Here is a 27,296-nt window from a genome sequence, read left to right as displayed (position 1 = left end):
AGTGAGTTCTAAGCCATCCTGACGGGCAATTGGTTGCCAAGACAGCTCTACGGGCAGCATTGGACGCTGTGGATATGATCCCCAGGGCCATGGCAACAATGGTTATAATGTGCCATTCCTCACAGGGGACACATGACCATAGGCTTAAAGGGAGCATCCATGACTTTTGAGAGCACCAAGTAAAGATCCCACATAGGGAGTGGATCCCTAAACGATAGACAGTGTAGAGATGCTCCTCAGGAATCTGTTTGCCATTGAGTGTGCAAATACTGATTGATCATGTGGTGGATGGATGACTGATATGGCAGCCAAATGAACTCTCAGCAAGAGACCTGTTTCAGCTGGTATAGTTATTCCCACATAGCCTGGAAATATGGTGCTGGTGGGTCCAATTGGAGAATCTCATCCACTTAGAGAGGCACTGTGCTGTAGTCTCTGTTTGCATAGGCTCCTCATTTCTGACTCCAATGAGAACTACTGCTTGAGATTCATCAGCTGCGGAATATGTATACAGGCTACCACTCAAAGAAGAAAAGAGGCTACTTACCTGTACAGTAACTGAGGTTCTTTGAGATGTGTAGTCTGTATATGTATTTCATCACCCACCTGCCATCCTTGCTGCTTCAGAGTCTTCACAAACCACTAAAGATGGCAAAGGAACTGGATGTAGTTGGGTGACTCTGCCCTTTATACTCTCACCAGAATGCACAAGGATATGAAGGGCACATACGCCACCCCAACCGACACAGCTAACTAGAAAGTTTTCTAACGCATGAGCACTGGGCATGCAAACACCAACTGTGGAATATGAAGACAGGCTACACACCTTTAAGAACATCAGTACTGTACATATAACTAACCTCTTTGTACTTCATATTAACTGTTCCCCTTCCCAGGGAAGGGATAAATACTTTGTTTGAAAAGTGCTTTGAATATGTCAGTTGCTATATGAGGTCTGGGTGTGGCTAGGGCTGAACATTTATTTGTAAAATTTCAAGTAGTCAGACAACCCTGTGTTCCCCCTCTCAGCCAATTTGTCTCAGGAGAGGGGGAATTAGTTACTGAGAGGTCTAATCTAATCGTTGCCTCAATTTCTTAGGGTTTGTGGCAAGTTTAGCTCCGTAGACTTTGCCCAGTTCTAATTGTTTCACATTTAGGCTGCAAAGTTCTCAAGTGACACCTCCCCCCACCCCATGCTATCAGAACAACATTCTCTCATTTTGTTGATTTCTACTTTCCCTTAGTATAGAGGCAGCTGAGAAAAATAGAAAGAAAATAGATTTGGCAAGGCTAAATTGGTGAGATTGAGACCTATGGTTCATGGCTGTAGATCCTTGATAGAAATAGTCTGCCTGGATTTTCATGAACATAAAGTAGAACCTGATGCCAGTCTTAGCTTAGGATTGATTAGGCCTCTGGATAAGAGGAGTGAGAGCAAAAGATTCTTCTGAGGATGCTTCCTGAAACACAGTGGCTTTCCCAGGTTGGTGCTTTGAGAGAGAGTGCAAGTTGCAGTTCCTCTGCTGGATTCTCTTCTATGGGACAACTCTCTCTTCAGCCCCTTTCTCATATCTTGCGGGCAGAGGTAGAGCACAGCTGTTCTTTTGAAAGAGAAGAGAGCAGTGAAGAGAGTGAAGCATCTCCTCGTAACAGAACAGACTAGCATGAAAGGAAAATGAACATTTCCCAGACTAGAAGCCCCTTTAAACCAGCTTGGCATGACTAGGTGACTGGCTGCCTTTCAGCTCTTGGTCATTAGTTCAAAATTCAGTGAGTAGGAGTTGAAAGCTGTTACGAATGGCTGTTTATTGGACCATGACGTAAAAATCTGGAGAAGGGCGATATCTTAGCCCAGGTCCCAGTGGGCAGGCTACCTTCTTGTTCAGTGCTAATTTGCCCCTTGTTGGCAGGTCTCAGCAGAGAGACCAAAGACTGAATGGGCCATGGAATTTGGCCTCTCCTCTCACTCTAGCTCTGGGGTGAAGTGCATCAACATGCCAGCATAGTGAAGCTTGCCCTGCTTTTGCCACAGCTGTGGATAAAACATCATGCCATGAATCAGCACTCTTTACCAGCCCTACACTCACTGGTTTTGTTTTAAATGAGTTTGAATGAGAACTGGTGTGTGTGACTGATTCTACACTGTTGTTTCTTTTTCTTTGGGTTTGTCTCTTGTGCTATTTTATATTTGGGAACCACTAGTGTGTTCCAGCAAAATCTCCACATGATGGGTTATAGGTTCAGTAGAATTCTGGTATCTTGCTGTCCCTCCTCCTCTTATGCTTTCCATTTCCTTTTCTCAGTAACCAGCTGCTGTGTATCCCTGACTGGGCCTGCGAAGCAAAGAAACTTGAGGTTTTGGATATGAGCTACAATCTCCTCACAGAGCTTCCATCAAGGTAATAGCAAACCCCCTTCTTGGCCAAAGGGTGGGACTCCCTCCAGGATGTGTGTGTTGGAGAAAAAGAGTGATAGTACTCTTCTATACCCCTCTCCTCCCCCCCAGCAATGTTTCACTTGCTTGTGATGCCAATATGTGGTGCCACGCTGTCTGGACTGTGCATATGTTCAAAACATTTATAGATTTTTAAGGTCAGAAGGGATTGTTATAATCATCTCATTTGACCTCCTGAATAACACAGGGCAAAGAATTTCATCCAGCGATTCCTGCATCTACCCCAACAATTTGTGGCTGAACTAGAGAGTATATTGTAGAAAGATAATCCAAGCTTGATTTAAAGGCTTCAAATGCTGGAGAATCTACCACATCCTGTGAGTAGATTCCAATTGCTGATTATCCTCAACAATAAAATGTATGCCTTATTTCCAGTTTGAATTTTGCTGATTTCAACTTCCAGCTGTTTTATCTTGTTGTACCTTTGTCAGATAACTTAAAAAAGCCCCGTAATATCAGGAACTTTTCCCAGTGTAGGTTATTTTAGACTGTTGCCTCTTTTCTATATGTTGCTCTTAATCCTTTTTTCCCCTCCAACTAATTAAGGGACCGAATGGCTAGGCAGCAATTCTGCGGAAAAGGACCTAGGGGTTACCGTGGATGAGAAGCTGGATATGAGTCAACAGTTTGCCCTTGTTGCCAAGAAAGCTAACGGCATTTGGGGCTTTATAAGTAGGGGCATTGCCAGCAGATCGAGGGACGTGATCATTCCCCTCTATTCGACATTGGTGAGGCCTCATCTGGAGTACCGTAACTCCTCACTTAGTCATCCCGGTTAACGTTGTTTCGTTGTTACGTTGCTGATCAATTAGGGAACATGCTCATTTAAAGTTGTGCAATGCTCCCTTCTAACGTCTTTTGGCAGCCGCCTGCTTTGTCCATTGCTTGCAGGAAGAGCAGCCCGGTGGAGCTAGCTGGTGGGTGGTTGGAACCAGGGTGGACCGACAGCCCCGCTATCAGCTCCCCGCTCCCCTAAGTTCCCTGTGCAGCAGCTGCCCAGCAGGCTAGCAATTGCAGCTGTCCCTCCCCCCACTGCCATGTGGTGCTCCTGCCCTCTGCCTTGGAGCTGCTCCCCGAGACTCCTGCTTGCTGTGGGGGGGGGAGGAAAAGGAGGGCTAATGTCAGGGTGTCCCCCTCCCCCCGGCTCTTGCACCCCGCTTACCCCATCTTCCATAGAGCAGGGGGGACACACAACAGCAGCAGCTGCAGTCCGGTGTGTGTGTGGCTCTGTCTGCCCTCCCTCCTTTCCTGCTGCCTTGTACAGTAGAATGAGAGAGTTAACCCTTGAGGGCTCAGTCAATTGCTAGTTCATCATTTAGCAGTAAGGCATTCCCTGGAAATATCCCACCCTCTGACTTCACAATCATCATCACTGTGTACCAGTATTAAATTGTTTGTTTAAAACTTATACTTTGTGTGTGTGTGTGTGTGTGTGTGTGTGTGTGTGTGTGTGTGTGTTATATATGTCTTTTGTCTGGTGAAAAAAATTTCCCTGGAACCTAACCCCCTCATTTACATTAATTCTTATGGAGAAATTGGATTCGCTTAACATTGTTTCGCTTAAAGTCACATTTTTCAGGAACAGAACTACAACGTTAAGTGAGGAGTTACTGTACTGCATCCAGTTTTGGGCCCCACACTACAAGAAGGATGTGGAAAAATTGGAAAGAGTCCAGCGGAGGGCAACAAAAATGATTAGGGGCTGGAGCACATGACTTATGAGGAGAGGCTGAGGGAACTGGGATTGTTTAGTCTACAGAAGAGAAGAGTGAGGGGGGATTTGATAGCTGCTTTCAACTACTTGAAAGGGGGTTCCAAAGAGGATGGATCTAGACTGTTCTCAGTGGTGGCAGATGACAGAACAAGGAGTAATGGTCTCAAGTTGCAGTGCGGGAGGCTTAGGTTTGATATTAGGAAAAACTTTTTCACTAGGAGGGTGATGAAGCACTGGAATGGGTTACCTAGGAAGGTGGTGGAATCTCCTTCCTTAGAGGTTTTTAAGGTCAGGCTTGACAAAGCCCTGGCTGGGATGATTTAATTGGGGATTGGTCTTGCTTTGAGCAGGGGGTTGGACTAGATGACCTCCTGAGGTCCCTTCCAACCCTGATATTCTATGATTCTATGAAATATGGTCACACATGCTGTTCTTGTCTCCTCAGGCTTACCACTATCTCATTGGGGTTCAAAATCAGTCACAAGCAAAATTAAGTGAGAGGAAATATTTAAACATAAAAATACAAATGATAATTGGGAATTATTTAAGAATGGTTAGATGCCCAAGCCCCACATTCTTCAGTCATAAAAGAAGGCTACTTCAGTTAAAAAAACCCAATAACAATACATCCTGGCAAAGAGGGGAGGTGAAAGAGGAAATAAAAAAAATGGAAAAGCAGTGAAGCTGATAGCAATGAGTACAAATCAGCAGTTAGGAAATACAGACAATTGATAAGGGAAGCTAAAGGTATCAGTGAAAAATCTGTGGCCAGTAAGAAGGCATTCTTTAAATATGTCAGGAACAAATTAAATCCTACCAGTGATATAGGTCTAATACTAGGCAGAATTGTAAAACTATCAGCTATGATGCAGAAAAAGCAGAGGCATTCAATAAATACAGGCGTTCTGTATTTGAAAAGAAGCAGGATGATGTGTTCTCATATCTCAATGTGATGATGAAATACATTCTGTTTTATCAGTATCTGGGGAGGATGTTAACCACCAACTGTTAAAGTTAAACATTTTTAAATCTGCAGGGCCAGATATATTGAACCCATGAATATTAAAAGAATTGTCCTAGGAGCTCTCTGAACAATTTGGCTTGATTTTTAACAAATCTGGGAACACCGAGGAAGCAAAAGCCAATGTTGTGTCGATATTTAAAAAGGGTAAACAAGATGACCTAGAAAATTTTTGAGTGGCTGGTTAACCTGATGATGAACCTGGACAAAATCATGAAAAGGCTGATATGAGAAACAGTCAGTAAAGAATTAAATTATGATATCATAATTAATGCCAGTCAACATGGTCTTATGAAAAATAGTTCTTGTCAAACAAACTTGATACCATTTTTTATCAGATTACAAGTTTGACAGACAAAGGTAATTGTGTTGACACAATATACTTAGTTTTGTAAGGCATTTGAACCATGACATTCTGATTTAAAAAAAATACCACTATACAAAATCATATTAAATGTATTAAAAACTGGTCAACAGATACAGAGAAAAAGGTAATTATAAATGGGGAATCATCATCTAGTGGAGGTGTGTCTAGTGACATCCCTCAGTATCTATTCTCAGCCCAGTGATGTTCAAAAAACATTATCAGTGATCTGGAAGAAAATATAAAATTGGTAAAAGTTTGCAGATGACACTAAAAGTGGTAGAGTGGTAAATAATGATAGGGACAGGTCAGTTGTACATGCCAGCCTGGATTGCTTTGTTTGAAGGGCTCATTTGAAGAATGTATTTTAACACAGCCATTGGCATAGTCCTGCACTTCATAACAAGGGCTGTTGGTCACATTTATAAGATGGAGGACTGTATCTGGAAGAGCAGAGATTCTGGAAAGGACTTACTGGGACATAACGAGTAGAATGTGAGCTTCTGGTGCAATCCAATAACTAAGAGAGTGAATTAAATCCTTGGCGGTAAGCAGTGGGGGGCCCTTACTGGATCCAGTTCTGGAGTCCACACTTTAAAAAGTATGTTGACAAATTGGAAAGGCTTCAGAAAAGAGTTACAAGAATGATTTGAGGTCTGGAAAATATGACACCTAGCCAGAGACTAAAGAAAAGCTCAATCTATTTAGAGAGACAGGGAGGGTGAGATAACAGAAGTTGGTCCAATCAAAGATATTACCTCACCCACCTTGTCTCTCTAATATTCTGGGACCAACACGCCTACAACACTACCTCAATCTATGTAGTTTATTGAAGATTAGGTTAAGAGGTGACTTGATCACTATATGTATTTCCCTATGGGGGGAAAAGATTTCTGATAGTCGACAGCCCTTTAGTTTGGCAGAAAAAGGTATAACAAGATCCAGTGGCTGGAAACTGAGGCTAGGCAAATTCAGAGTAGAAATGTGCAAATTTTTAACAGAGAGAAATTAACAGAAACAACTAACAAAGGGATGTGATGGATTCTCCATCACTTGAAGTCTTTAAATCAACATTGGATGTCTTTCTAAAAGACGCGCCTTAGCTCAAACAAAAGTTATGGGGCTAGAATTTTGGGATGACAATCTATGGCCTGTACTATGCAGAAGGTCAGAGAAGTTGATCATAATGGTCTTTTCTGTCCTCCAAATCTGTGCATGTTTTTGGGCAGAGCTGCTTTAAGTTATAGGCACAGTAAATGCATGGCAAGGGCCAATGTGCCCAGAGTCATGTGATGATGATAGTATCTCAACTTTCATTTCAATTCAAATTATACTTAATTCAACCCAAGGTACTTAAGGCACTGGCTGAAGCATGCTCAGTACCATTAGCAGTTAACTTTAAGAACTCCTGAAGGATGAATGAGGTCCCAGAAGACTGGAGAAGGGCTAACATAGAACCTATCTTTAAAAAGAGGAACAAAGAGGACCTGAGGAATTATAGACCAGTCAGCCTAACTTTAATACCTGGAAACAATTATTAAACAATCAGTTTCTAAGTACCTGGAAGATAATGGGGTTATAAGAAATAGTCAGCATGGTTTTCTCAAGAACAAATCATGCCAAACCAACCGTATTTCCTTCTGTGACAGGGTTACTTCTTAAGTGGATGGGAGGGGGAGCACGAAGCAGTAGATGTGATATATCTTGATTTTTAGTAAGTCTTTTGACACAGTCCCACATGACAATCTTATAAGTTAACTAGATGAAATTACTATAAGGTGGGTGTACAACTGCTTGAAAAACTGTACTTGCGGAGTAGTTATCAATGGTTCACTATTAAACTGGAAGGGTGTATCTAGTGGGGTCCTGCAGGAGTCTGTCCTGGGTCTGGTACTATTCAATATTTGCATTAATGACTTGGATGATGGACTTGAGATTATGCTTATAAAATTTGCAGATGACACCAAGCTGGGACAGGTTGCAAGCACGTGGGAGGGCAGGATTGGAATTCTAAACAGTCTTGACAAATTGGAGAATTTGGTCTGAATTCAACAAGATGATATTCAGTAAAGACAAGTGCAAAGTACTTAGGAAGGGAAATCAAATGCACAACTACAAAATGGAGATAGTTCTTCTGGAAAGGATCTGGGATATATAGTGGATCACAGATTGAATATGAGTCAGTAATGTGATGCAGTTGCAAAAGGCTAACATTTTGGGATGTGTGGTATGTAAGACACAGGAGGTAATTGTCCAGCTTTACTTGTCACTGGTAAGGCCTCAGCTGTAGTACTGTGTCCAGCCATGGGCACCACACTTTAGGAAAGATGTGGACAAATTGGAGAGAGTCCAGTGGAGAGCATCAGAAATGATAAATGGTTTAGAAAACCTGACCTATGGGGAAAGCTTAAAAAAAAACTGGGCAGATTAATGTGAGAAAAGAAGACTTAGTGGGGACCTGACAATAGTCTTCAAATATTTTAAGGGCTGTTATAAAGAGGACTGTGATCAATTGTTCTCCATGTCCACTGGAGAAAGGACAAGAAATAATAGGCTTAATCTGCAGCAAGGGAAATTTAGGTTAGATATTAGGAAAAACTTGTAACTAAAAGGATAGTTAAGCTCTGAAACACCTTCCAAGGGAGGTTTTGGAATCCTCATCGTAAGTTTTTAAAAACAGGTTGGACAAACACATATCAGAGATGATCTGGGTTTACTTGTTTCTGACACAGCACAGGAGGCTTGACTTAATGACTTCTTGAGGTGCCTTCCATCCCTACATTTCTATGATTCTATACTTCTGGTCCTCATAGTGGCAAAGAAATAGTTGGGTCATATTTTCGAGGTTAACTGATGCAGTAACATGTGTCTCGGTATGCAGAGGGCTTGAAACAATAGTTTTGAGGCGGAGAACTGCCCTGGCTGTAACTGATGCAGAGAGAGGACCAGCAGCCTCTAGAGCAGAGGTGGGCAGGCCCGCGGAACTGTCCTGCCCGGTCATTGAGCTCCCGGCCGGGGAGGCTAGCACCCCAGCCCCTCCCCCACTGTCCCCCCCCTTCCGTAGCTGTGCCGCCGCATGCTCTTGCTGAGCAGTGCGGCAGCATGTCTGGCTCTGGCCGGGTGGCACGGCTGCCAGACATGCTGCTCTGAGCGGCATGTTAAGGGGTCCGGGGGGTTGGATAAGGGGCAGGGGATCCCGGGGGGCAGTCAGGGGACAGGGAGCAGGGGCGGTTGGATGGGGCGGTGGTTCTGAGGGGCGGTGGGGGACGGGGGGGGGGCGTTGGATAGGCGTGGGAGTCCCGGGGGGACCTGTCATAGGGAGGGGCTGTGGATAGGGGTCAGGGGATGGGGAACAGGGGGGTTGGATAGGTGTGGGGTCCCAGGGGGCCTGTCAAGGGGTGGGGCTATGGATAGAGGTCAGAACAGTTAGGGGACTGGGAGCAGGGGGGTTGGATAGGTGGTGGGGTCCCGGAGGCGGTTAGGGGCGGGGGGTCCCGGGAGGGGGCAGTTAGGGGACAAGGAGCAGGGGGGGTTGGATGGGTCGGGAGTTCTGAGGGGGGCAGTCAGAGGGCGGGAAGTGGGAGGGGTCGGATAGGGGGCAGGGGCCAGGCTGTTTGGGGAGGCACAGCCTTCCCTACCCGGCCCTCCATACAATTTTGCAATCCCAATGTGGCCCTCGGGCCAAAAAGTTTTCCATCCCCTGCTCTAGAGCCAGGAAATAAGTGCTAGAGCAGACCAGGCTCCTGAAACCCTGAGGGTACTGAGGGCCACCATCAGCAGTACAGGGGCAGGGGCCTCCAGGCTCTTCTGAGTAGATAAAAGGAGGAATAGGCCACTGACAACTGCTGCTGGCTCCTCCTGGAAGCCAGAGGAGAAGGTGCCCCACCCCAGAGCAGGTGCTGTATGAGGAGAATTGGATGTTACACCTTCATCCTTGGAGCAGGGAAGAAATGATGCTGATATCTCCTCAGCACCATTCACTGGTAGTTCCCAAATAAGCTGTCACCTGCAGTGGCTTTCAGAGCTCCATAGTGTGATGATCTCTTCCTTTCCTACATGTTGTCATGAAATAGATGCCAGTGTCCATGCTGTTAACTGAGTTATCTCACTGAAATTAATGGGGCAGTTTACACCTGTTTGTTGTTATTTTGGGCTGTCTGCAGACTCAGGTAGACATCACTGTAGTGGTTACACTCAGCTCAACTTTCTGAAATTATCTTTGCAGTTATTAGGGCTAGAGACTTGGGTTGTTTTTTTAAAGAAAAGCTGAGATTCTGGAGAATATGATGGTAGCCTCAAAACCGCACTGGGTTGTTGATCCAGCGCAGTTCGAGCCCAGAATCCCTTAGTCAGTCAGCATTGAGATTAGTCTCTTCTGTCAGAAGGAGGAAGTCACTAAATTCTAGTCCATCCTTTGCTGTTCCATTTCTCCTTCATCCTATACTGTGACGTATGCTCAACAGTGTATCTATATAGACATGCCTACCGCACAAATCAGTGATCTCCAGATACGTGTACAGTAGCTTGGATAGAACTGCCGGGGCACTCAGATACATGTGTGTACACAAAGGTAGGGGCTTGCCTGATCACACATGCCTCTCACTCTTTGCATTGTTTAAAATTCACTGACCCAGGCAATGTAATGTTCTTCAGCCCTAATTTTGTTTAATAACAGGATTAAAGACCAGGATCTTTCTGCTGTGGGGCTCTGAAAGAAGGGTGAGCCAAACTAATTCAATAAGCTCTCTGTCCTCCTAGGACCCTGAGTAGTTTGAGTCTTCGGAAGTTGATGGTGGGGCACAACCACGTGCAGAGCCTTCCACCTCTGCTGGAACACATTCCCCTGGAGGTGCTGGACCTCCAGCATAACCTGATCACTAAACTCCCGGAGATGTTCTTCTTCAAGGCTCTGAAGTAAGTGGCAGCAGAACACATTTTATTAGGATGGAATCTTTTACCTAACTCTGGTGAAAGATCAGTTTCCTCTGGCTGTCTCACCTTTGGAGCTGTAAAGGGTTATGGTGCTGCTTGCGTGACTGACCGTGCCAGGTTCTGGAGCTTAATTGCCTGTTGAGTAAGAGGTAATAGGGCAGATTTATGTTTTATGAGGCAGAGTAATCCAGGTGCCAAGGGGAGAAATCACCCAGCTGGCTGCTGAGGGAATCAGGTTTCTGTATAATAGCAGGAAAGGTGAGTGTAGTCTAACCCACCGGCCCACCAAGGAAGTTGCCTGTAGTTATTGTTGTTTCTCTACCACGATTCATATGCACATAGGAACACAAAATTCCTGCCCTGAGGAGTTTTCATTCTTTGACACCAGTATATAAGTTTTTGAGGTACAAAGGAGAAAGCAGACAGGCACTTGGATAGCACTGTGATAGGTGCAGTATAAGGTGTTAGGGGCAGAAAAGAGATACTCACTGGAATGGAATAATCCTAAATAAAATAAAACACAAGCTTTATACTCCCAAGTAACTGTGAGAGCTTCCTGCACTCAGCTTTTTTCTACCCATTCCCTGTGTTCTCTCTCAACTTAGCTTGCAAACTCTTCAGGGCAGGCACTCCCTTTTTGTTGCAAAGCACTATGTGCATCTCCAGTACTATATAGCTAGTAATTTTTAGATTCATAGATTTTTAAGGCCAGAAGAGACCATTATAATCGTCTGTTATGATAATGTGGCCCTAGCTATCTGTCCAGCTTCTCATATGGCTTCTGTCACTGTCGTATCTGGTGAAGTGGTTTGGATGGGATGGAACCTAATGTCTCTTAATCCGTTGTTGTTAGTCTCAGGTACCTGAATGTATCTGCCAACAGTCTGGAGTCCTTGCCTGGGGAAGAGAGTCTCAGCGCGCTGCAGCTACTTTACTTGACCAATAATAACCTCACAGATCAGTGCATCCCTGACTTGGTGGGACACCCAAACTTACGGGTCCTGCACCTGGCAAACAACCAACTGCAAACCTTCCCTGCAAGGTAAATGCACACAAAAGGTGGGGAAAGGTAATGCTCAGCTAACAGGGCTAGAATCGGTCAACTCAGCTGGTTTAGAGTGAGTGGGTTTCCTTCTGTCATGGGGAACTGGTAGGAGCTTATCAATGTCATGGTGAGATGCTGTGCCTCTGATATGTGACTCAAGATTCACTCCTCCCAAGCATCCATCAGTATCCCTCAGGATAGTGCTGGCTGCTGTGGTTCCTGTACTCCTAGTGCATGCCGATTGTGATGCAGGTGGGGGTGTATGGCTGGCTGAGCCTGGGGTGGCTGCATTGCTAATAGCAGTGGGCAGTGCACTTTACAGCAGCTGTTGATGTGAAGGCTGTTGAATCGTACTGTTCATACAGTCCTAGATTTTCACGCCAGAAGGCCATTCTGATAATTTAGTCTGACATCCTACATACCTCAGGTCATATAATTTTATCCGTTGATTCCTACATTAAGTTCATAATTTGTGGTTGAGCTAGAGCATCTCTCTTAGAAAGGTACCCACTTTTGATTTAAAGACTTCAGGTGACTGAGAATCAACCACATCCTTTGGTAAGTTGTTTCAATGGTTAATGACCCTCACTTTAATTAAAAAAAAAAAAAAAAAAAAAGTGCTTTTATCAAGTCTGAGTCTGTTTAGAGTCAACTTCCAGCCATTGGATTTCATAATGCCTTTGTCTGTTAAAGAGCCATATAGCATCAGAAATCTTACCCCCTGTAAGTACTTCTAGACAGTGATCAAATCACTTCTTAACCTCCTATTCAATAAACTAAATAGATTGACCTCCGATCATTTGGTTGGCTCTTCTCTGAACCCTTTCCAGTTTTTGAATATACTTTTTGAAGTGTGAACATGAGAAATGGACACACTATCCCAATAATGGTCTCACTAGTGCTGTAAGCAGAGGGGATACTACCTCCCTAGTTCTTCTTGATATTCCCTGCCTATACAGCCAAGGATCAAATTACCCCTCTTACCCACAGCATAGGAATTGGCATCTCCTGTTCAGGTGGTTATCTACCATGACCCTTAAATCCTTTTCAGTTACACTACTTTCCAGAAAACAGTTCCCCATCCTGTAAGTGTGACTTGTGTTCTTTGTTGGTGTATGACCTTGCATTTGTTGTATTTGAACAACATGCACTTCAGTAAGCCCAGTGTACCAAGTGATCCAGGTCGATCTCTAGAACTGACTCATCCTTATTACTATTTACTACTCCACCAATTTTGCGTCATCTGCAAACTCTACTATGAGTGAGTCTTTATTTTCTTCCAGATCATTGATAACGGTATTGAATAGCATTGGGCCATCAACAGACCCTGCAGGACCCAACTAGAAAAGCCCATATTGGATGATGATTCCCCATTTAGATTTATTTTTGGTGATTTATCAGTTAGCCAGTTTTTAATGCACTTAATCTGTTAATGTATGTGTTGTATACAATGTCTTACAGAAGTCTAAGTATATTATGTCAACACATTTATCTATGTTATCCAAACTTGTAATCTCATAAAAAAAACTGTATCTAGATTGTTTGACAAGACCTATTTCCATAAAACCATGTTGATTGGGATTAATTATGCTACTATCATTTAATTCTTTATTGATTGTATCCTATATTGGCCTTTCCATGATTTTGCCTAGGGTCAGTGTCAAGCTAATTAAGCTATTGTTTCATGGGTCATGCCATTTATCCTTATTAAATAAAACATTAGCTTGTTTCCAGTCATCTGGGACTTTCCCAGCATTCCAAGATTTGTTAAATATCTACACTAGTGACCCACAGAGCTTCTCAGTCAAGTCCCTGGAAACTCATGGGTGCAAGTTGCCTGTGATGAGTTTCTCTTCTGCTTTCATGCATGTAGGAGCCAGGAGCAAAGGAATCAGACCACTGGGCAAATCCTGGCCTGACAGTCCCTGTTCTCACTGCCATGTCTCCTTGGACTTGCTGGCTGTCTCCTATCCATAAATCAGAAACACAGCTAGTAAGCAGCTGAACCTTTCCTTCGGCTGCTTCTCTAGTTTCTCCTGCCCAGGGAGCAGATTAACCCTTTGGGTCCTGTGCCTATGAATTCTGACGGTGGCAGGTTCTGGCTCATGAGATCTGCTACTTTGGATTTCCCCTTCAGCAAACTGAGCAAACTGGAGCAACTGGAAGAGCTGAACCTGAGTGGCAACAAGCTGAAGACGATTCCTACAACGATCGCAAACTGCAAGCAGCTGCACACACTTATTGCACACTCAAATGAGATCAGTATCTTCCCAGAGATCCTGCACCTACCTCGTATTCAGGTACCCCTGAAGGGTGAAAGGCTTCAGGAAATAGTTGGAGTGGAGGGATAACAGTGGAATTCCTGGGAGAGGAACTGCAGGCTCCAGCATTAGAGATGCAGGTCCCATAGAGGGTATAATATGTGCATCCTGTATCTATTCTGTTCCTTCTTGTTTGTCTACTCTCTAAATTAAAGTCACAGACTTATCATTCCCTCCTACATATTCATTGCCCATCTCTGAACCCCCTCAATTTCTATCATTCATGAGACACGAGGAGCAGAACTGAACACGCAAGTCCAGCACATATCTGTATGGGGCCCAATCACTACATTTCCCACCACCTCTGACCACCATCCCCGTGGGGCCCTGTTACTATATTCTCCACCCCATTTAGGATCTCCCCCCAACTCCTAAGAGCTCTGTCACTATACAAGAACATAAGAACGGCCATACTGGGTTAGACCACAGGTCCATCAAGCCCAGTATCCTGTCCTCTGGCAGTGGCCAATGGCAGGTGCCCCAAAGGGAATGAACAGACAGGTTATCATCAAGTGATCCATGCCCTGTCACCCAATCCCAGCTTCTGGTAAACAGAGGCTAGGGACACCATTCCTGCCCATCCTGGCTAATAGCCATTGATGGACCTATCCTCCATGAATCTATCTAGCTCCCTTTTGAACCCTGTTATAGTATTGGTCTTCACAACACCCTCTGGCAAGGAGTTCCACTGGTTGACAGTGCGTTGCGTGAAAAAATACTTTCTTGTGTTTGTTTTAAACCTGCTACCTATTAATTTTATTTGGTGGCCTCTTGTTCTTGTATTACGAGAAGGAGTAAATAACACTTCCTTATTTACTTTCTCTATACCACTCATGATTTTATAGACCTCTATCATATCTCCCCTTAGTTGCCTCTTTTCCAAGCTGAAAAGTCCCAGTCTTATTAATCTCTCCTCATATGGAAGCAGTTCTATAGCCATAATCATTATTGTTGCCCTTTTCTGAACCTTTTCCAATTCCAATACATCTTTTTTGAGATGGGGCGACCACATCTGCACACAGTATTCAAGATGCGGGGGGTACCATCGATTTATTTAGAGGCAATATGATATTTTCTGTCTTATTATCTATCCCTTTCTTGATGATTCCCAACATTCTGTTCGATTTTTTTGACTGCCGCTGCACATTGAGTGGATGATTTCAGAGAACTATCCACAATGACTCCAAGATCTTTCTTGAGTGGTAACAGCTATTCTTCTTCGAGTGATTGTTCATGTCCATTCCAAGCAGGTGTGTGCACGCCGCGTGCACGCCAGCCGGAAGATTTTACTATAGCAGCGTCCTTAGGGTCGGCTCCGGCGCCCCCTGGAGTGGCGCCCTCATGGCGCTCTATATAGGGGCCAGCCAACCCCCCACCCCCTCAGTTCCTTCTTACCGCCGGTGACGGCTAGCTGGAACTTTGCTTGCTCTTCAGCAATCGTGGCAGTGTTCTGTAGTTGTTGTAAATAGTTAATTAGTTAGTTTGTTGTTTAGTGTTAGCTAGTTAGATATTAGTTGGGGGGGGTTTCCCCAACTTTTCGTCGCCCCGCTGGGGCATGCCCGGGTCCCCAGGGTTCAAACTCTGCCGGGACTGCGGGAAATTTATGCCGAAGAGTGACCCGCACTCTTCGTGCTTAAGGTGCCTCGGAGAGACCCATCAAAGGGATAGGTGCACTATCTGCAGGGCTTTTCGCCCCAGGACTCTCAAAGATAGAGAGCAGAGACTTAAAGTCCTCCTAATGGAGGCGGCACTGCGGTCGCAATCGGATCCCGGGCCTTCTGAGCTGGCACCCAGCACTTCATCCTCGGTGCGCAGTGCCCCGGCACCGGAGATAAGTCATGAGGCCAAGGCCCCGAAGCCCCGGCACCGTAGAGAGTCGGCGCATAAGAAACTGTCTTCTACAAGACGCCGCTCTCCATCGCCAGTGCCGGTTAAAAAGAACAGGCTGCTGAGGGAACAATCTCCCCACCGGGACTCTAAAGGTCCGGCGCTGTCCACGAGTGTCACAGGACAACTCGCGCCACAGACCCATCCCGCCATCCCGTTGACTCCCGCCCTGGAGAGGGCACGCTCGAGTCCGGAAAGGCATAGATCCCCGGACATGATGGAGGAGGTGCGCCTCCCATCGACGCCGGAGGCGTTCGAGGCCGCATCAGACCTCTTGAGCCTCCCGGTGCTGGCGTCGCCGCACTGGTGCAGAGAACCTCCGGCTACCGCTCGGCCCCATTACCACTCTAAGGGCAAACCGGCGATGCGCTCACCGCGCTCTCCACGCCGCGCCACGTTAGCGGCACCGGTGCAAGCACCCCCTCCGGCGACAGTGGGTACCGCGCCTCCTATGTCCTCATATTCAGAGACTTCTGACTCAGAGGCGGACTCGTACCGCTCTAACAGATCGAGGAGCAGGCGATCGTCCTCGCGTACGAGTAGACATCCGTACCCACCGCAGTGGCATCATCAGGAGCAATGGCAACCGGCCCCTCAGTGGCCGTTCTGGACGCCGTGGGCCTACCATCAGTCAGTGGGTCAGGCGTACGGGCCCCGCTCACGAACCGCTTCTGTTTCCTCAACGTCTGCGGCCCTGCCGCTAATGCCACCACCGCCGGCACCGCCGTCTGACAGGAGTGTACCACAAGGGGACACGGCACCCCCTGGTCAAACAACGGCACCGACGGGGACTTTGCTCCCAACAGCGCAGGCACCGTCCAACACTCCTCGTCGTTCGGTGGCGACCTCGGTACCGGCCGCAGTGCCGCATCTTGAGCCCGCACCGGCCGCGCAGCCTGAGTACCACGTGCCGCAGGCCCTCACAGAGGGAGACGTGGTAGATGAAGGGCCGTTGCATGGGACATCTTCCTCTTCATCTCCGGACGAGGCAGTAGCGGGAACTTCAGCGGCACCGGCCCTAGAGGACAATAGGATCCTCCAACAGCTTCTTACTCGAGCGGCCCAGAGCCTCTCGATCCAGACTGAGCAGATCGAGGTGGACACAGATCCCGTGATTGACATCCTGGCCCCGTCAGGTCCGTCTAGGGTAGCCCTACCTCTCATAAAGACCATTACGGACACAACCCGCACCTTGTGGCAAACTCCAGCCTCATTGGCCCCTACGGCCAAAAGGACTGAGAGGCGATATTTTGTTCCAACTAAGGGGTATGAGCATCTTTATACACACCCCCCACCGGACTCCCTAGTGGTAGATGCGGCCAACCAGAGGGAACGCCAGGGTTTCCACGGGGCTACTCCTAAAAATAGAGAAGCTAAAAAGTTGGACCTGTTCGGGCACAAGGTATATTCAATGGGGGGCCTGCAGTTGCGCATTGCCAATCAGCAAGCCATAGTGAGCCGGTATGGACACAACACGTGCTCGGCTTTGTCTAGGTTCACGGACCTCCTCCCACAGGACGCACGAACCGAGTTTTCGGCCCTGGTTGAAGAGGGAAGATTGATTACCCGTGTTTCCCTCCAGGCGGCCTTGGACGCGGCCGATTCAGCCTCTCGCACGTTGGCGACTGGTGTGGTCATGAGGCGCGGGGCCTGGCTTCAAGTTTCCGGTCTCCCTCACGAGGTCCAACAAACGATCTAGGACCTGCCCTTTGAAGGGCCCACGCTCTTCTCAGAAAAGACTGATAAGAAGCTCCATAGCCTAAACGATTCACAGACCACCCTCCGTTCCTTAGGCCTACACACCCGTTACCCAGCGGAGGCAGTTCAGGCCGCCGCAGGCCCCTCGACCGTACCAGCCTCAAAATCGAGGGGATGCCTCACGCAGAAGGCGGAGAACGGGCAGGAGGAGGCAGCAACAGCAGTCTTTCGGACAGTCATCTGCCCAACCAAGGCCTACACGCTGTTATACCTTTCATATAAGGTCGCGTTCTTGGTGGCTATCACATCAGCCCGGAGAGTATCGGAACTCAGAGCTCTAACATCTGAACCTCCATACACCGTCTTCCACAAGGACAAGGTCCAATTCAGGCCGCACCCAGCGTTCCTGCCTAAGGTGGTTTCCCCATTTCACATAGGTCAAGACATTTTTCTCCCTGTCTTTTATCCGAAACCGCACTCCTCGGCTAAGGAGCGCAGGCTGCATTCTCTGGACGTTCGCAGGGCTCTCGCGTTCTATATCGAAAGGACGAGATCCTTCAGGAAGTCGACCCAACTTTTCGTCGCCATGGCCGACAGTAGGAAAGGGCTTCCGGTCACGTCACAGCGGATCTCGGCTTGGATCAGAACCTGCATCCAGGAGTGCTACAGTCGGGCCAATATACCAACCCCGCCTATCACGGCCCACTCCACAAGAGCGCAGGCCTCTTCAGCCGCGTTCCTGGCCCACGTCCCGACGCAGGAAATTTGTAGAGCGGCCACCTGGTCCTCAATCCTCACCTTTACGGCGCACTACGCTATCACGCACCAGGCCAGGGAGGATGCTGCATTTGGCCGCACAGTCCTCCAGTCTGCAGTGACCTCCGACCCCACCACCTAGACTCGGGCTTGTGAGTCACCTGCTTGGAATGGACATGAACAATCACTCGAAGAAGAAGAAACGGTTACTCACCTTCTTATAACTGTTGTTCTTCGAGATGTGTTGTTCATGTCCATTCCAATACCCACCCTCCTACCCCTCTGTCGGAGTATCGGCAAGAAGGAACTGAGGGGGTGGGGGGTCGGCTGGCCCCTATATACAGCGCCATGAGGGCGTCACTCCAGGGGGCGCTGGAGCCAACCCTGCGGACGCTGCTATAGTAAAATCTTCCGGCTGGCGTGCACGCGGCGCGCACACCTGCTTGGAATGGACATGAACAACACATCTCGAAGAACAACAGTTACAAGAAGGTGAGTAACCGTTTCATTTAGACCCCATAATTGTATAAGTATATGTATAGTTAGGATTATGTTTTCCAATGTGCATTACTTTGCATTTATCAACATTAAATTTCATCTGCCATTTTGTTGCCCAGTCGCCCAGTTTTGTGAGATCCTTTTGTAGCTCTTCACAGTCTGCCTGGGACTTAACTATCTTGAGTAGTTTTGTATCATCTGCAAATTTTGCCGCCTCTCTGTTTACCCCTTTTTCCAGATCGTTTATGAATATGTTAAATAGGACTGGGCCCAGTACAGATCCTTGGGGGACACCACTATTTACCTCTCTCCATTCTGAAAACTGACCATTTATTCCTACTCTTTGTTTCTATCTTTTAACCAGCTACCAATCCATGAGGGAACCTTCCCTCTTATCCCGTGACTGCTTATTTTGCTTAAGAGCCTTTGGTGAGGGACCTTGTCAAAGGCTTTCTGAAAATCTAAATACACTATATCCACTGGATCTCCTTTGTCCACATGCTTGTTGACTCCCTCAAAGAATTCTAGTAGATTGGTGAGGCATGATTTCCCTTTACAGAAACCATGTTGACTATTTCCCAACAAATTATGTTCATCTCTGTGTCTGACAATTTTGTTCTTTACGATAGTTTCAACCAATTTGCCCGGTACTAAAGTGAGGCTTACTGGCCTGTATATTTCCAACTCCATCCCATTGCTGATCTGCACTTGGTGGTGGGTTCCATCACTACATTCCCCACCCCACTGCCAATTAGATCCCAGAAATGTGTCATGAAAATGGAACTGACAGGCCTGACCTACCAGTGGAAAAGAGACTTAGAAACCACTAAGGCAAATAACTAGTGATCTGTGACCCAGAACTGAGAGAGTCTGTCTCCCTGAAGATATTGCACTCCCCTTATAATATGGAGTTGAGGATATAGCAGCAGGGCCTCTGGGGATTGGAGAGAGATCCAAAATGGGGTGGGGAATATAGCGCTGGGGCGTTGGAAGGGGGGGGGTGAAAATAGGTATGGAGGGGAAATATAGTGACGGAGCCCTTGGGGGGTTGCAGGAAGGGATCCCTCTCTGTTATGTTTTCTCTATTCTGCAGTTTGTAGACTTGAGCTGTAATGAACTAATAGAAATCATGATCCCTGAGGTGCTGCCAGCTACCTTGCAGGAGCTGGACCTGACTGGAAACACGAACCTGGTGCTAGAACACAAGACCCTGGACATCTTCAGGTGAGTTGTGGGGCTGCCAGGCCAATGAAGCAAGAAGCTTTCTGGGAAGGGCTTATCAAACTGGGCATAAGCTCACAAGATGCATTTTAATACAGACAAATGTAAAGTCATATGTCTAGGAACACAGAATGCAGGCCATCCATGCAAGATGGGGAACTCTGTCCTGGGAAGCCATGATGCTGAAAAAGACTTGAAGGATCATGGTGGATAAGCAGCTGAACATGAGCTCCCAATGCGATTCTGTGGCCAAAAAGGGCTAATGCGATCCTTGGTTCTATAAACAGGAACCTCAAGTAGGAGTAGGGAGGTTGTTTTACCTCTGAATTTTGCACTGATGCGACCTCTTCGGCAATAATGTCCAGTTCTGGTGTCCACAACTGAAGAAGGATGTTGATAAATTAGAGAGGGTTCAGAGAAGAGCCATGAGATGATTAAAGGATTAGATAGACTCAAGGAGCTCAATCTATTTAGCTTAACAAAGAGAAGGTTAAGGGTGATTTGATCAGTCTCTAAGTACCTTCACAAGGAACACAAATTTGATAATGAGCTCTTCAGTCTAGTAGACAAATATATAACAAGATCCAGTGGTTGAAAGTTGAAGCTAGACAAATTCAGACTGCAAATAAGGTCTACATTTTTATCTATGAAGCATGTACCAGAGGTGGAAGTAATGTGTTCACTGGGTCACTGAGCACAGCAGAAGTTGTTGACGTCCCCTTCCCACAATCATTCATCCATGATTGACTAATGCTGTCTGTCTTGCAGCAGTCAAAATGCAGATTCTGGCTCTACACCAGCAGAGAACAGTCAGGCAAAGAATCTCTTGGTTGGCACCTTGTAGATACATAACAACAGCCCATGGAAGGCTTCGTCCTTAATCTCCTTTCCTGGTCTCAGCTTCTTCCAAGGGGCTGCTTTCTAGGAACTCTAGATTGGTAGGGTGAACTGGCCTTTAACCCTAATGCTTATGTGGGGATGCCCCAGGCTGTTGTGCAATATGTGGGAGCAGAATGACCTTTGTGGTGCTCTCTCTGCAGTCACATTGCCACCCTGAAGATTGATGCCAAGCCCTCCCTCACGGCAGACTCAGCACTCTCCTCTACGCTCTGGAATCATGGGTTAGCCGAGATGGCTGGCCAGAGGAATAAGTGAGTATTATTGCCTGATGTGGGGCTCACACATGGATCCTGAGACACCCACTCTGTTCTGGGGCAAGGGGCAGCATACATTGCTGAATGACCATCCAGCCACCAATCAAACCCTGCTGTCCCCAGGAGCTAGCCAGCCTTCTGTGGCTTCCTGGATGATTTGCCTTCTCCTGGCAACTGGGGCCTCCCTTCCCCACTCCCTTTCTTGACTAAAGTCCACATGCTCTGGGACACTGAGGGTCTCTGCCCCCCATCCCTGGGTAGAGCTGCCTTTGCTCTCCCTGTGTGTGTGTGTGCGCACGCACGCACACAGAAACCACTAGGTAGAACTACCTCTGCACTCCCCATGCAGGCCCTGCATGTTCCCCCTGTGCTGGCGAGGAAAGATGGCCCCATTGGTCCGGGCACTAGCCTTGGACTTGAGAAACCTGAATTTATGTTCCAGTTCCATTGCACACTTTATCAAAGGGGTAGCCGTGTTAGTCTGGATCTGTAAAAGCAGCAAAGAGTCCTGTGGCACCTTATAGACTAACAGACGTATAGGAGCATGAGCTTTCGTGGGTGAATACGTGCATCCGAAGAAGTGGGTATTCACCCACGAAAGCTCATGCTCCTATACGTCTGTTAGTCTATAAGGTGCCACAGGACTCTTTGCTGATTGCACACTTTGTATGTGACCTTGGGTAGGTCACTTAGCCTCTCTTTTCCTCAGTTCCCAATATGTACAATGAGATAATAGCACTGCCCTACTTCACAGGGGTATGTGAGGAGAAATATTTTTGAGATTGTGAGTCACTCAGATACTATGGTCATGAGGCCATATAAATACCCCAAATAGATTCAAGTTGCTTTTACCCTCCCCGTATAGGCTCTGTGTGTCGGCCCTGGCTCTGGGGAGCTTTGCAGACAGTGTGGAAGCTGTGTACGGCATGTTCGACGGTGACAAGAATGAGGAGCTGCCCCGTCTCCTGCAATGCACTATGGCAGACGTGCTACTGGAGGAGGTGCAGCAGTCGAACATAGACTCTGTGTTCATGTCTAACACCTTCCTGGTCTCCCACAGGTAGGCCAGCAGGTGCTGGGGGCACCTGTTAAAACTGGTCAGACTGATGCATGGAGATGTGAGAAGGGCACAGGAGAGATCCTCTCCCAGTGCAGGGTAGGGAGGCTGCACCTGTGAGCAAGGATTTGTTCCTGTAGGGTGAGAAATGTGAGGGGGTGGCTGGTTTGTTGAGGGAGAGGGGGCCGTCTCGCATCGATGGGAGAGAGGGAATCTCACTTGTTGATGCAGGATCGAGTGTGGATGGTCTCTGCAGAGTGTTCAGCTGCATCCCTCCCAATGGGTAGGTCTTGGGGTCATGGGTATATATATCACTCTGATACCTAGCACTCTGTGTATGAAGGAGAGGCAAGGGCCTGTTTGTTAAGTACCTGTCATTGGAAGCTGTGTTCTTTTCATATTGTCTCTTCCTTCCAATAGGAAGCTGGGGATGGCTGGCCAGAAGCTGGGCTCCTCTGCTGTCCTCTGCTATATTCGACATGATGCTACTGATCTGGCTGGCAGCTTCACTCTGACATTGGCCAATGTGGGCACATGCCAAGCCATTCTGTGCCGCAGTGGAAAACCCCTGCCCCTTTCCAAAGTCTTTAGCCTGGAACAATATCCTGAGGAGGCCAGGAGAGTCAAGGAGCAAAAAGCCATCATAACAGAGGTCAGTTCTGCCTTTCTGCAGCTCAGTTTTCATCCTGCAATATGGGTTTAATAACAGCACCGGGCTCTAACCTGCTGCAGAGGACATCACAGCAGAGAGTCTACAAAGATAAATATTTGCATCTCTTTTGTCTCTGCTGCTTCCCAGCTCTGCTCCTGCTGCTGGTGGGACATTCAGCATTGAGCATTCTTGAAATGCCATGCTGAACAGATAGCTGGGCATATCTGGGAGGGTGAGGGATAGGTATGAGAAGCCAGCATATCTAAAACCCCACATGGCAGAACAAACTGCCAGCTGATGTGTGTTGTCTCCCTGAGGCTCATGGTGAAGACCCTGACCTAAGCAAAGGGTCATTCACTTAGTGAAACAAATGAGCTGCTTCACTTCTTCACTCCCTCTAGCATGGTGCCACATGGATGGGGATGGATTTTTAAATGGTCATAATTTTCTGGGCTAAAAGTTAGGGTGATTTGGATCTAGTGCAGCAGGGCTCTGACTGACTATATTATGTGTGTGCGGGAAGAGGGGTCGCATCTTATTCTGAAACATCTATTCTTCTTTGAGTGATGGTCCCTATGTGGATTCCAATCGTGGGTGCGTATACATGCCATGTGCTGGAGCTGGAACTGTTCATAGTAGTGTCTGTCGACCCGAATGTGCGTCAACCGTGTGGTGCATCCGAGGCTTTAAGAAGCTGTGCGGGTTGATGCCGCTCCAGTACCCTCTTACCGCCGCGTGGCCAGAGTCAGAACCCCCATTCCTCAGTGATTGTAAGCTTGTTTCGAGTTCTCTAGTTCTTGCTGTATATAGTTATTCATAGAGTAGTTGTCCATCCTCGTTTTTCCTGTCCCTTAGTTGTTAGTAGTCAGTTGTTGGGAATAAAAATCCAAGACTTTTCCCTTGGTGGGACTCTCTTCCCAGCCAGGGGACTATGCCCAGACAAGCAGGGTTTGAATATGGTGCTTTCTGCCCTCGCTCATTCTCGGTGAGCAAAGAACATCAACGGTGCCTATACTGTCTCGGCAAAGCTCACATCACTGCACACTGCTCTATCTGCTGCTCCTTCCCACCCCGAACACAGGAAGCTTGTGAGCTTTGCTTCCGTAAGTTCCTGATGGTGGAGGCTATGTACCTTCGTGCACCACAGAAACCAGCCCCAGCGGATCCGTTGGACAGCTGCTTTGCGCGAGCGGCCAGCCCTACTCCCAATCTGTCCTGCCCAGCACCAGTGGCACTGCCGCATTCAATTAAGCACCATGTGCATAAAAAGCACATGCATGAGCACAAGCGTAGCGTTTCCTCCTCAAGCTGTGGCAGGTCGGGTGAGAAGTCACACACCAAAGATGAGGCTCCCCCTGTGAAGAAGTCTCATTCTGAGCATAAATCCCAACACCATGCTCCAACGAGGACGACCTTGGCCCCGGTACCAACCCCGCAGCCTTCGCCTCCACCGCCATCCAGTCTGCTGGGACCATACAGTATCTCCTGCCTGGTCCCACGCACCCCAGGGTGCCTGTCTCCCTTGACTCCTACGACTGAGCTGATGCTGCCATTTGCTGGCTCTCCGCCACAACCTGCACTGCCGACCACCCACGGTCCTCCATTCCTAGTTGAGGATCCTCTCCTATTGATGGACCGCCCTCCATTGCTTCCCGCTGCTCTGATGGTCCCGACAGTTACGACGGCTCTGCCCCTGCCGGATCTTCTTCAGAATCGGACTGATCCTCCGAGGCAGATCCTGCCTTCTCACCAACCTGTTCGTACAGCCCAGATCCCAAAGGGCAGCCCTACCCACCAACTTACGGACGCTTTGCCGATCTGTAGTTCACCTACCCGAGGGGACCCCCAGTTCCGAGCGACCCTTATGCTTGGCCCTATTGAGCAGCTTGGGACCCGTAGTGGCATTATATACACCGCCACCACTCTCCATCTGCTACCACCACCTATGATGCCCCTTTGGATACTCCCGTTCCGCCGGATCCACTTGCATCACTGGCACTGCTGGACTAGTTGGCTCCGCCAGTCCCCACTGGCGTCATCTCCTCTCCTGATGACACACTCATCCCTCCCTCTCTCTCGCCTCCAGATGATCATGCTCAGTATCAAGCCCTCCTTCATCGTATGGCCACTGCCGTCAAACTTCCTGTGGAGGACATCCAGGATCCTCAAGACCAGTTCATGGATATTCTGCAGCCTCCAAGCCCTGCTCGTACTGCCCTAATGCCATCCTTCAACCTGCACAAGCAGTCTGGCACACACTGGCTTCCTGTATGTCTACTCCAAAGCGAGTTGAACACTGCTATTTCGTGCCGGCCAAGGGTATGGACTTCCTTTTCCAGCACCCCCTCCAAATTCCCTGGTATTCCAGGAAGCTACGGAGCATGCCCACCAACAACACCTTCACTCCACACACCCCTTCCCCCCCACCCCTCCCGACCAGGCAGCCAAAAAGCTCGGCCTTATCAAGTGTAAGGTTTACTCCTCTGCGGGCCTCCAATTTTGTATAGTCCGTTACCAAGCCGTCCTGGCCAAATATGACTCCTGCTCCTATGCCAAACTGGCACAATTCAGGGACTTTCTTCCCCCAGACAAGCAAGAGGACTTTCAATCACTCATAGATGAGGGCATGTTGGTCACCAAAGTCACACTTCAGGCTGCAGTGAACACTGCAGATACCACCTCCCAATTGCTGGCCTCTGCGGTGGTGCTCCACCGCGACTCATGGCTGCAATTCAGCGGCTTCCCGAAGGAGGTCCAGACAGTCCTTGAAGACCTCCCCTTTGGTGGTAACAAACTTCAGCGACAGGAGGGACGAGTCCCTTCACTCCCTGAAAGACTCCCGAGCCACCCTCCGATCCCTGGGTCTCTACACCCTGGTTCTCCTTCTGCCCCTGCCCCCGACAAACTTACCAGCCTTATCCACAGCGCCAGCCTGAACTACCCCATCGCCGCCCATGCTCTCAACACCTGCAACAATCTTCTGCCCCTACTTCGGCTGCCTCCATGTTCACCCACTGTACCCTCAGACACAATTTTTGACTCCTTCGCAGAGAACCATGAACCTTCCTCCATTCTGCTGGTTACACCCCACATCATCTTCGGCGACCGCTTTGCCCGCAGCTGGGGCAAGATTACCACCAACCAATGGGTGCTCGATGTCATTCACCATGGCTACCTAATAGAGTTCTTTCTTTCCCTCCTCGCCACCCTCCCAGGGGTCGCACTTTGGACCCCTCCCAATACCACTCCTCCAACAGGAAGTGGATGCCCTCCTCTGCAAGAGCGCCATAGAGCCAGTACCACAATGCCATCGCAGCCATGGCTTTTACTCCGCCTATTTCCTCATACCGAAGAAAGGGGGTGGTATCTGCTGTAACGGGGTCAGACCAGACGACTACAGGAGAGTGGTCCTATTGGGATCCAGGAAGTGGGCTGGCGGAAGCCTCCCCCCAGCCTAAGGGGGAGGATCCACAGGACCTGGAAGCCAAATGATTCCGGGGGACAACTAATGAAATAACAGGGACAGGAGTGAGGTCAAAGGGTCAAATGAAGGGAACCTGACAGGGACACCGAGCAGAGAACCCCAGACAGCGCCCACTGCTCCTCGAAGGCATCAAGGGAGCCAGCGGATGCCGCTCAGAGGAACTCTGCTTGGATGCATGAGCGGATGGAGGATCGGAAATAGGCCTCACAGTCACAGGAGACCCCATCAGCCAACCTCCTCTCCCTGGTTTTATAGATGGCCATTTTAGCCAGGGCTAGGAGGAGGTTGACCAGGAGGTCCCGTGACTTTGTGGGGCCACGGATGGGGAGTGCATAGATAAGAAGGTGAAGGGAAAAGTGCAACCAAAAATGTAACAGGATGTCTAAGAGGAGCTGGAATGGGGCTGCAACCTGGCGCGCTCCAGGTAAACATGCGCCAGGGTCTCCCTCACGCCGCAGAAGGGGCAGGTGTCCGGGACGGGGGTGAACTGCACCAGGTACACGCCTGTGCTCATGGCTCCGTGAAGGAGCCGCCAACTGATTGGCCCCAAGTGTCCTAATTAACCTATCAAGGGCCTGCCGGAACCTGTTAAGAGCCTCTCCTCCAGCCAGATAGGGGTGCGCGATAGGAGCTATGGGAGGAAGGCGAACTACTGGAGAGCTGGATGGTGCAGACGCTGACAAGCACCAGGAAAGAAACCATGCAGGTACATAGGCGAAGGGCAGGAGAATCCCTGCCCAATGGGGTGGACAGCCCTTCTGGCCCCCGAGGACTGAGGGAAGAGACTCCGCCAGAGGGGACAGACTGAATCCGGTGTCTGGTCTGTTGCCACCACGCCCTCAGGGGCTACCAGAAACCGAGAGGCACCCTTTCCCCTCCCCTCATCAAGGAGTCCAGGGGGGAACCCTGCTCTGGCAGGGTGTGGACAGCAAGCCCAGGGGCATGGGGAAAATTCGGAGGGAAAGAGGAATACCCCAGCCCGCTGCTAAATGGAAGCGCAGGACCCACCGAGGTGGAGAAGAAGCTCTGTCACGCAG

At 48.3% G+C, this 27,296-nt stretch overlaps 1 protein-coding gene across 2 annotated transcripts in view; it reads left to right on the top strand.

The window, feature by feature from the left end:
• The window catches only part of PHLPP2 (PH domain and leucine rich repeat protein phosphatase 2), a 137,924-nt gene that overhangs the window by 91,284 nt on the left and 19,344 nt on the right, over positions 1-27,296 (top strand). Inside the window, exons 10-17 of one of the 2 annotated variants that reach the window (XM_065416592.1) lie at positions 2,304-2,399; positions 10,313-10,468; positions 11,340-11,528; positions 13,669-13,831; positions 19,785-19,915; positions 20,953-21,063; positions 21,932-22,126; positions 22,544-22,775. In XM_065416592.1, coding sequence (XP_065272664.1) covers positions 2,304-2,399; positions 10,313-10,468; positions 11,340-11,528; positions 13,669-13,831; positions 19,785-19,915; positions 20,953-21,063; positions 21,932-22,126; positions 22,544-22,775 — 1,273 coding nt within the window. The remainder of the gene's footprint in view (positions 1-2,303; positions 2,400-10,312; positions 10,469-11,339; positions 11,529-13,668; positions 13,832-19,784; positions 19,916-20,952; positions 21,064-21,931; positions 22,127-22,543; positions 22,776-27,296) is intronic. The other variant, XM_065416591.1, reaches the window with a different exon arrangement.

The sequence above is a fragment of the Emys orbicularis genome, chromosome 14 (genome assembly GCF_028017835.1).
Source record: "Emys orbicularis isolate rEmyOrb1 chromosome 14, rEmyOrb1.hap1, whole genome shotgun sequence".
Classification (NCBI taxonomy): domain Eukaryota; kingdom Metazoa; phylum Chordata; order Testudines; family Emydidae; genus Emys; species Emys orbicularis.
This window is presented reverse-complemented; position numbering and strand designations above follow the sequence as displayed.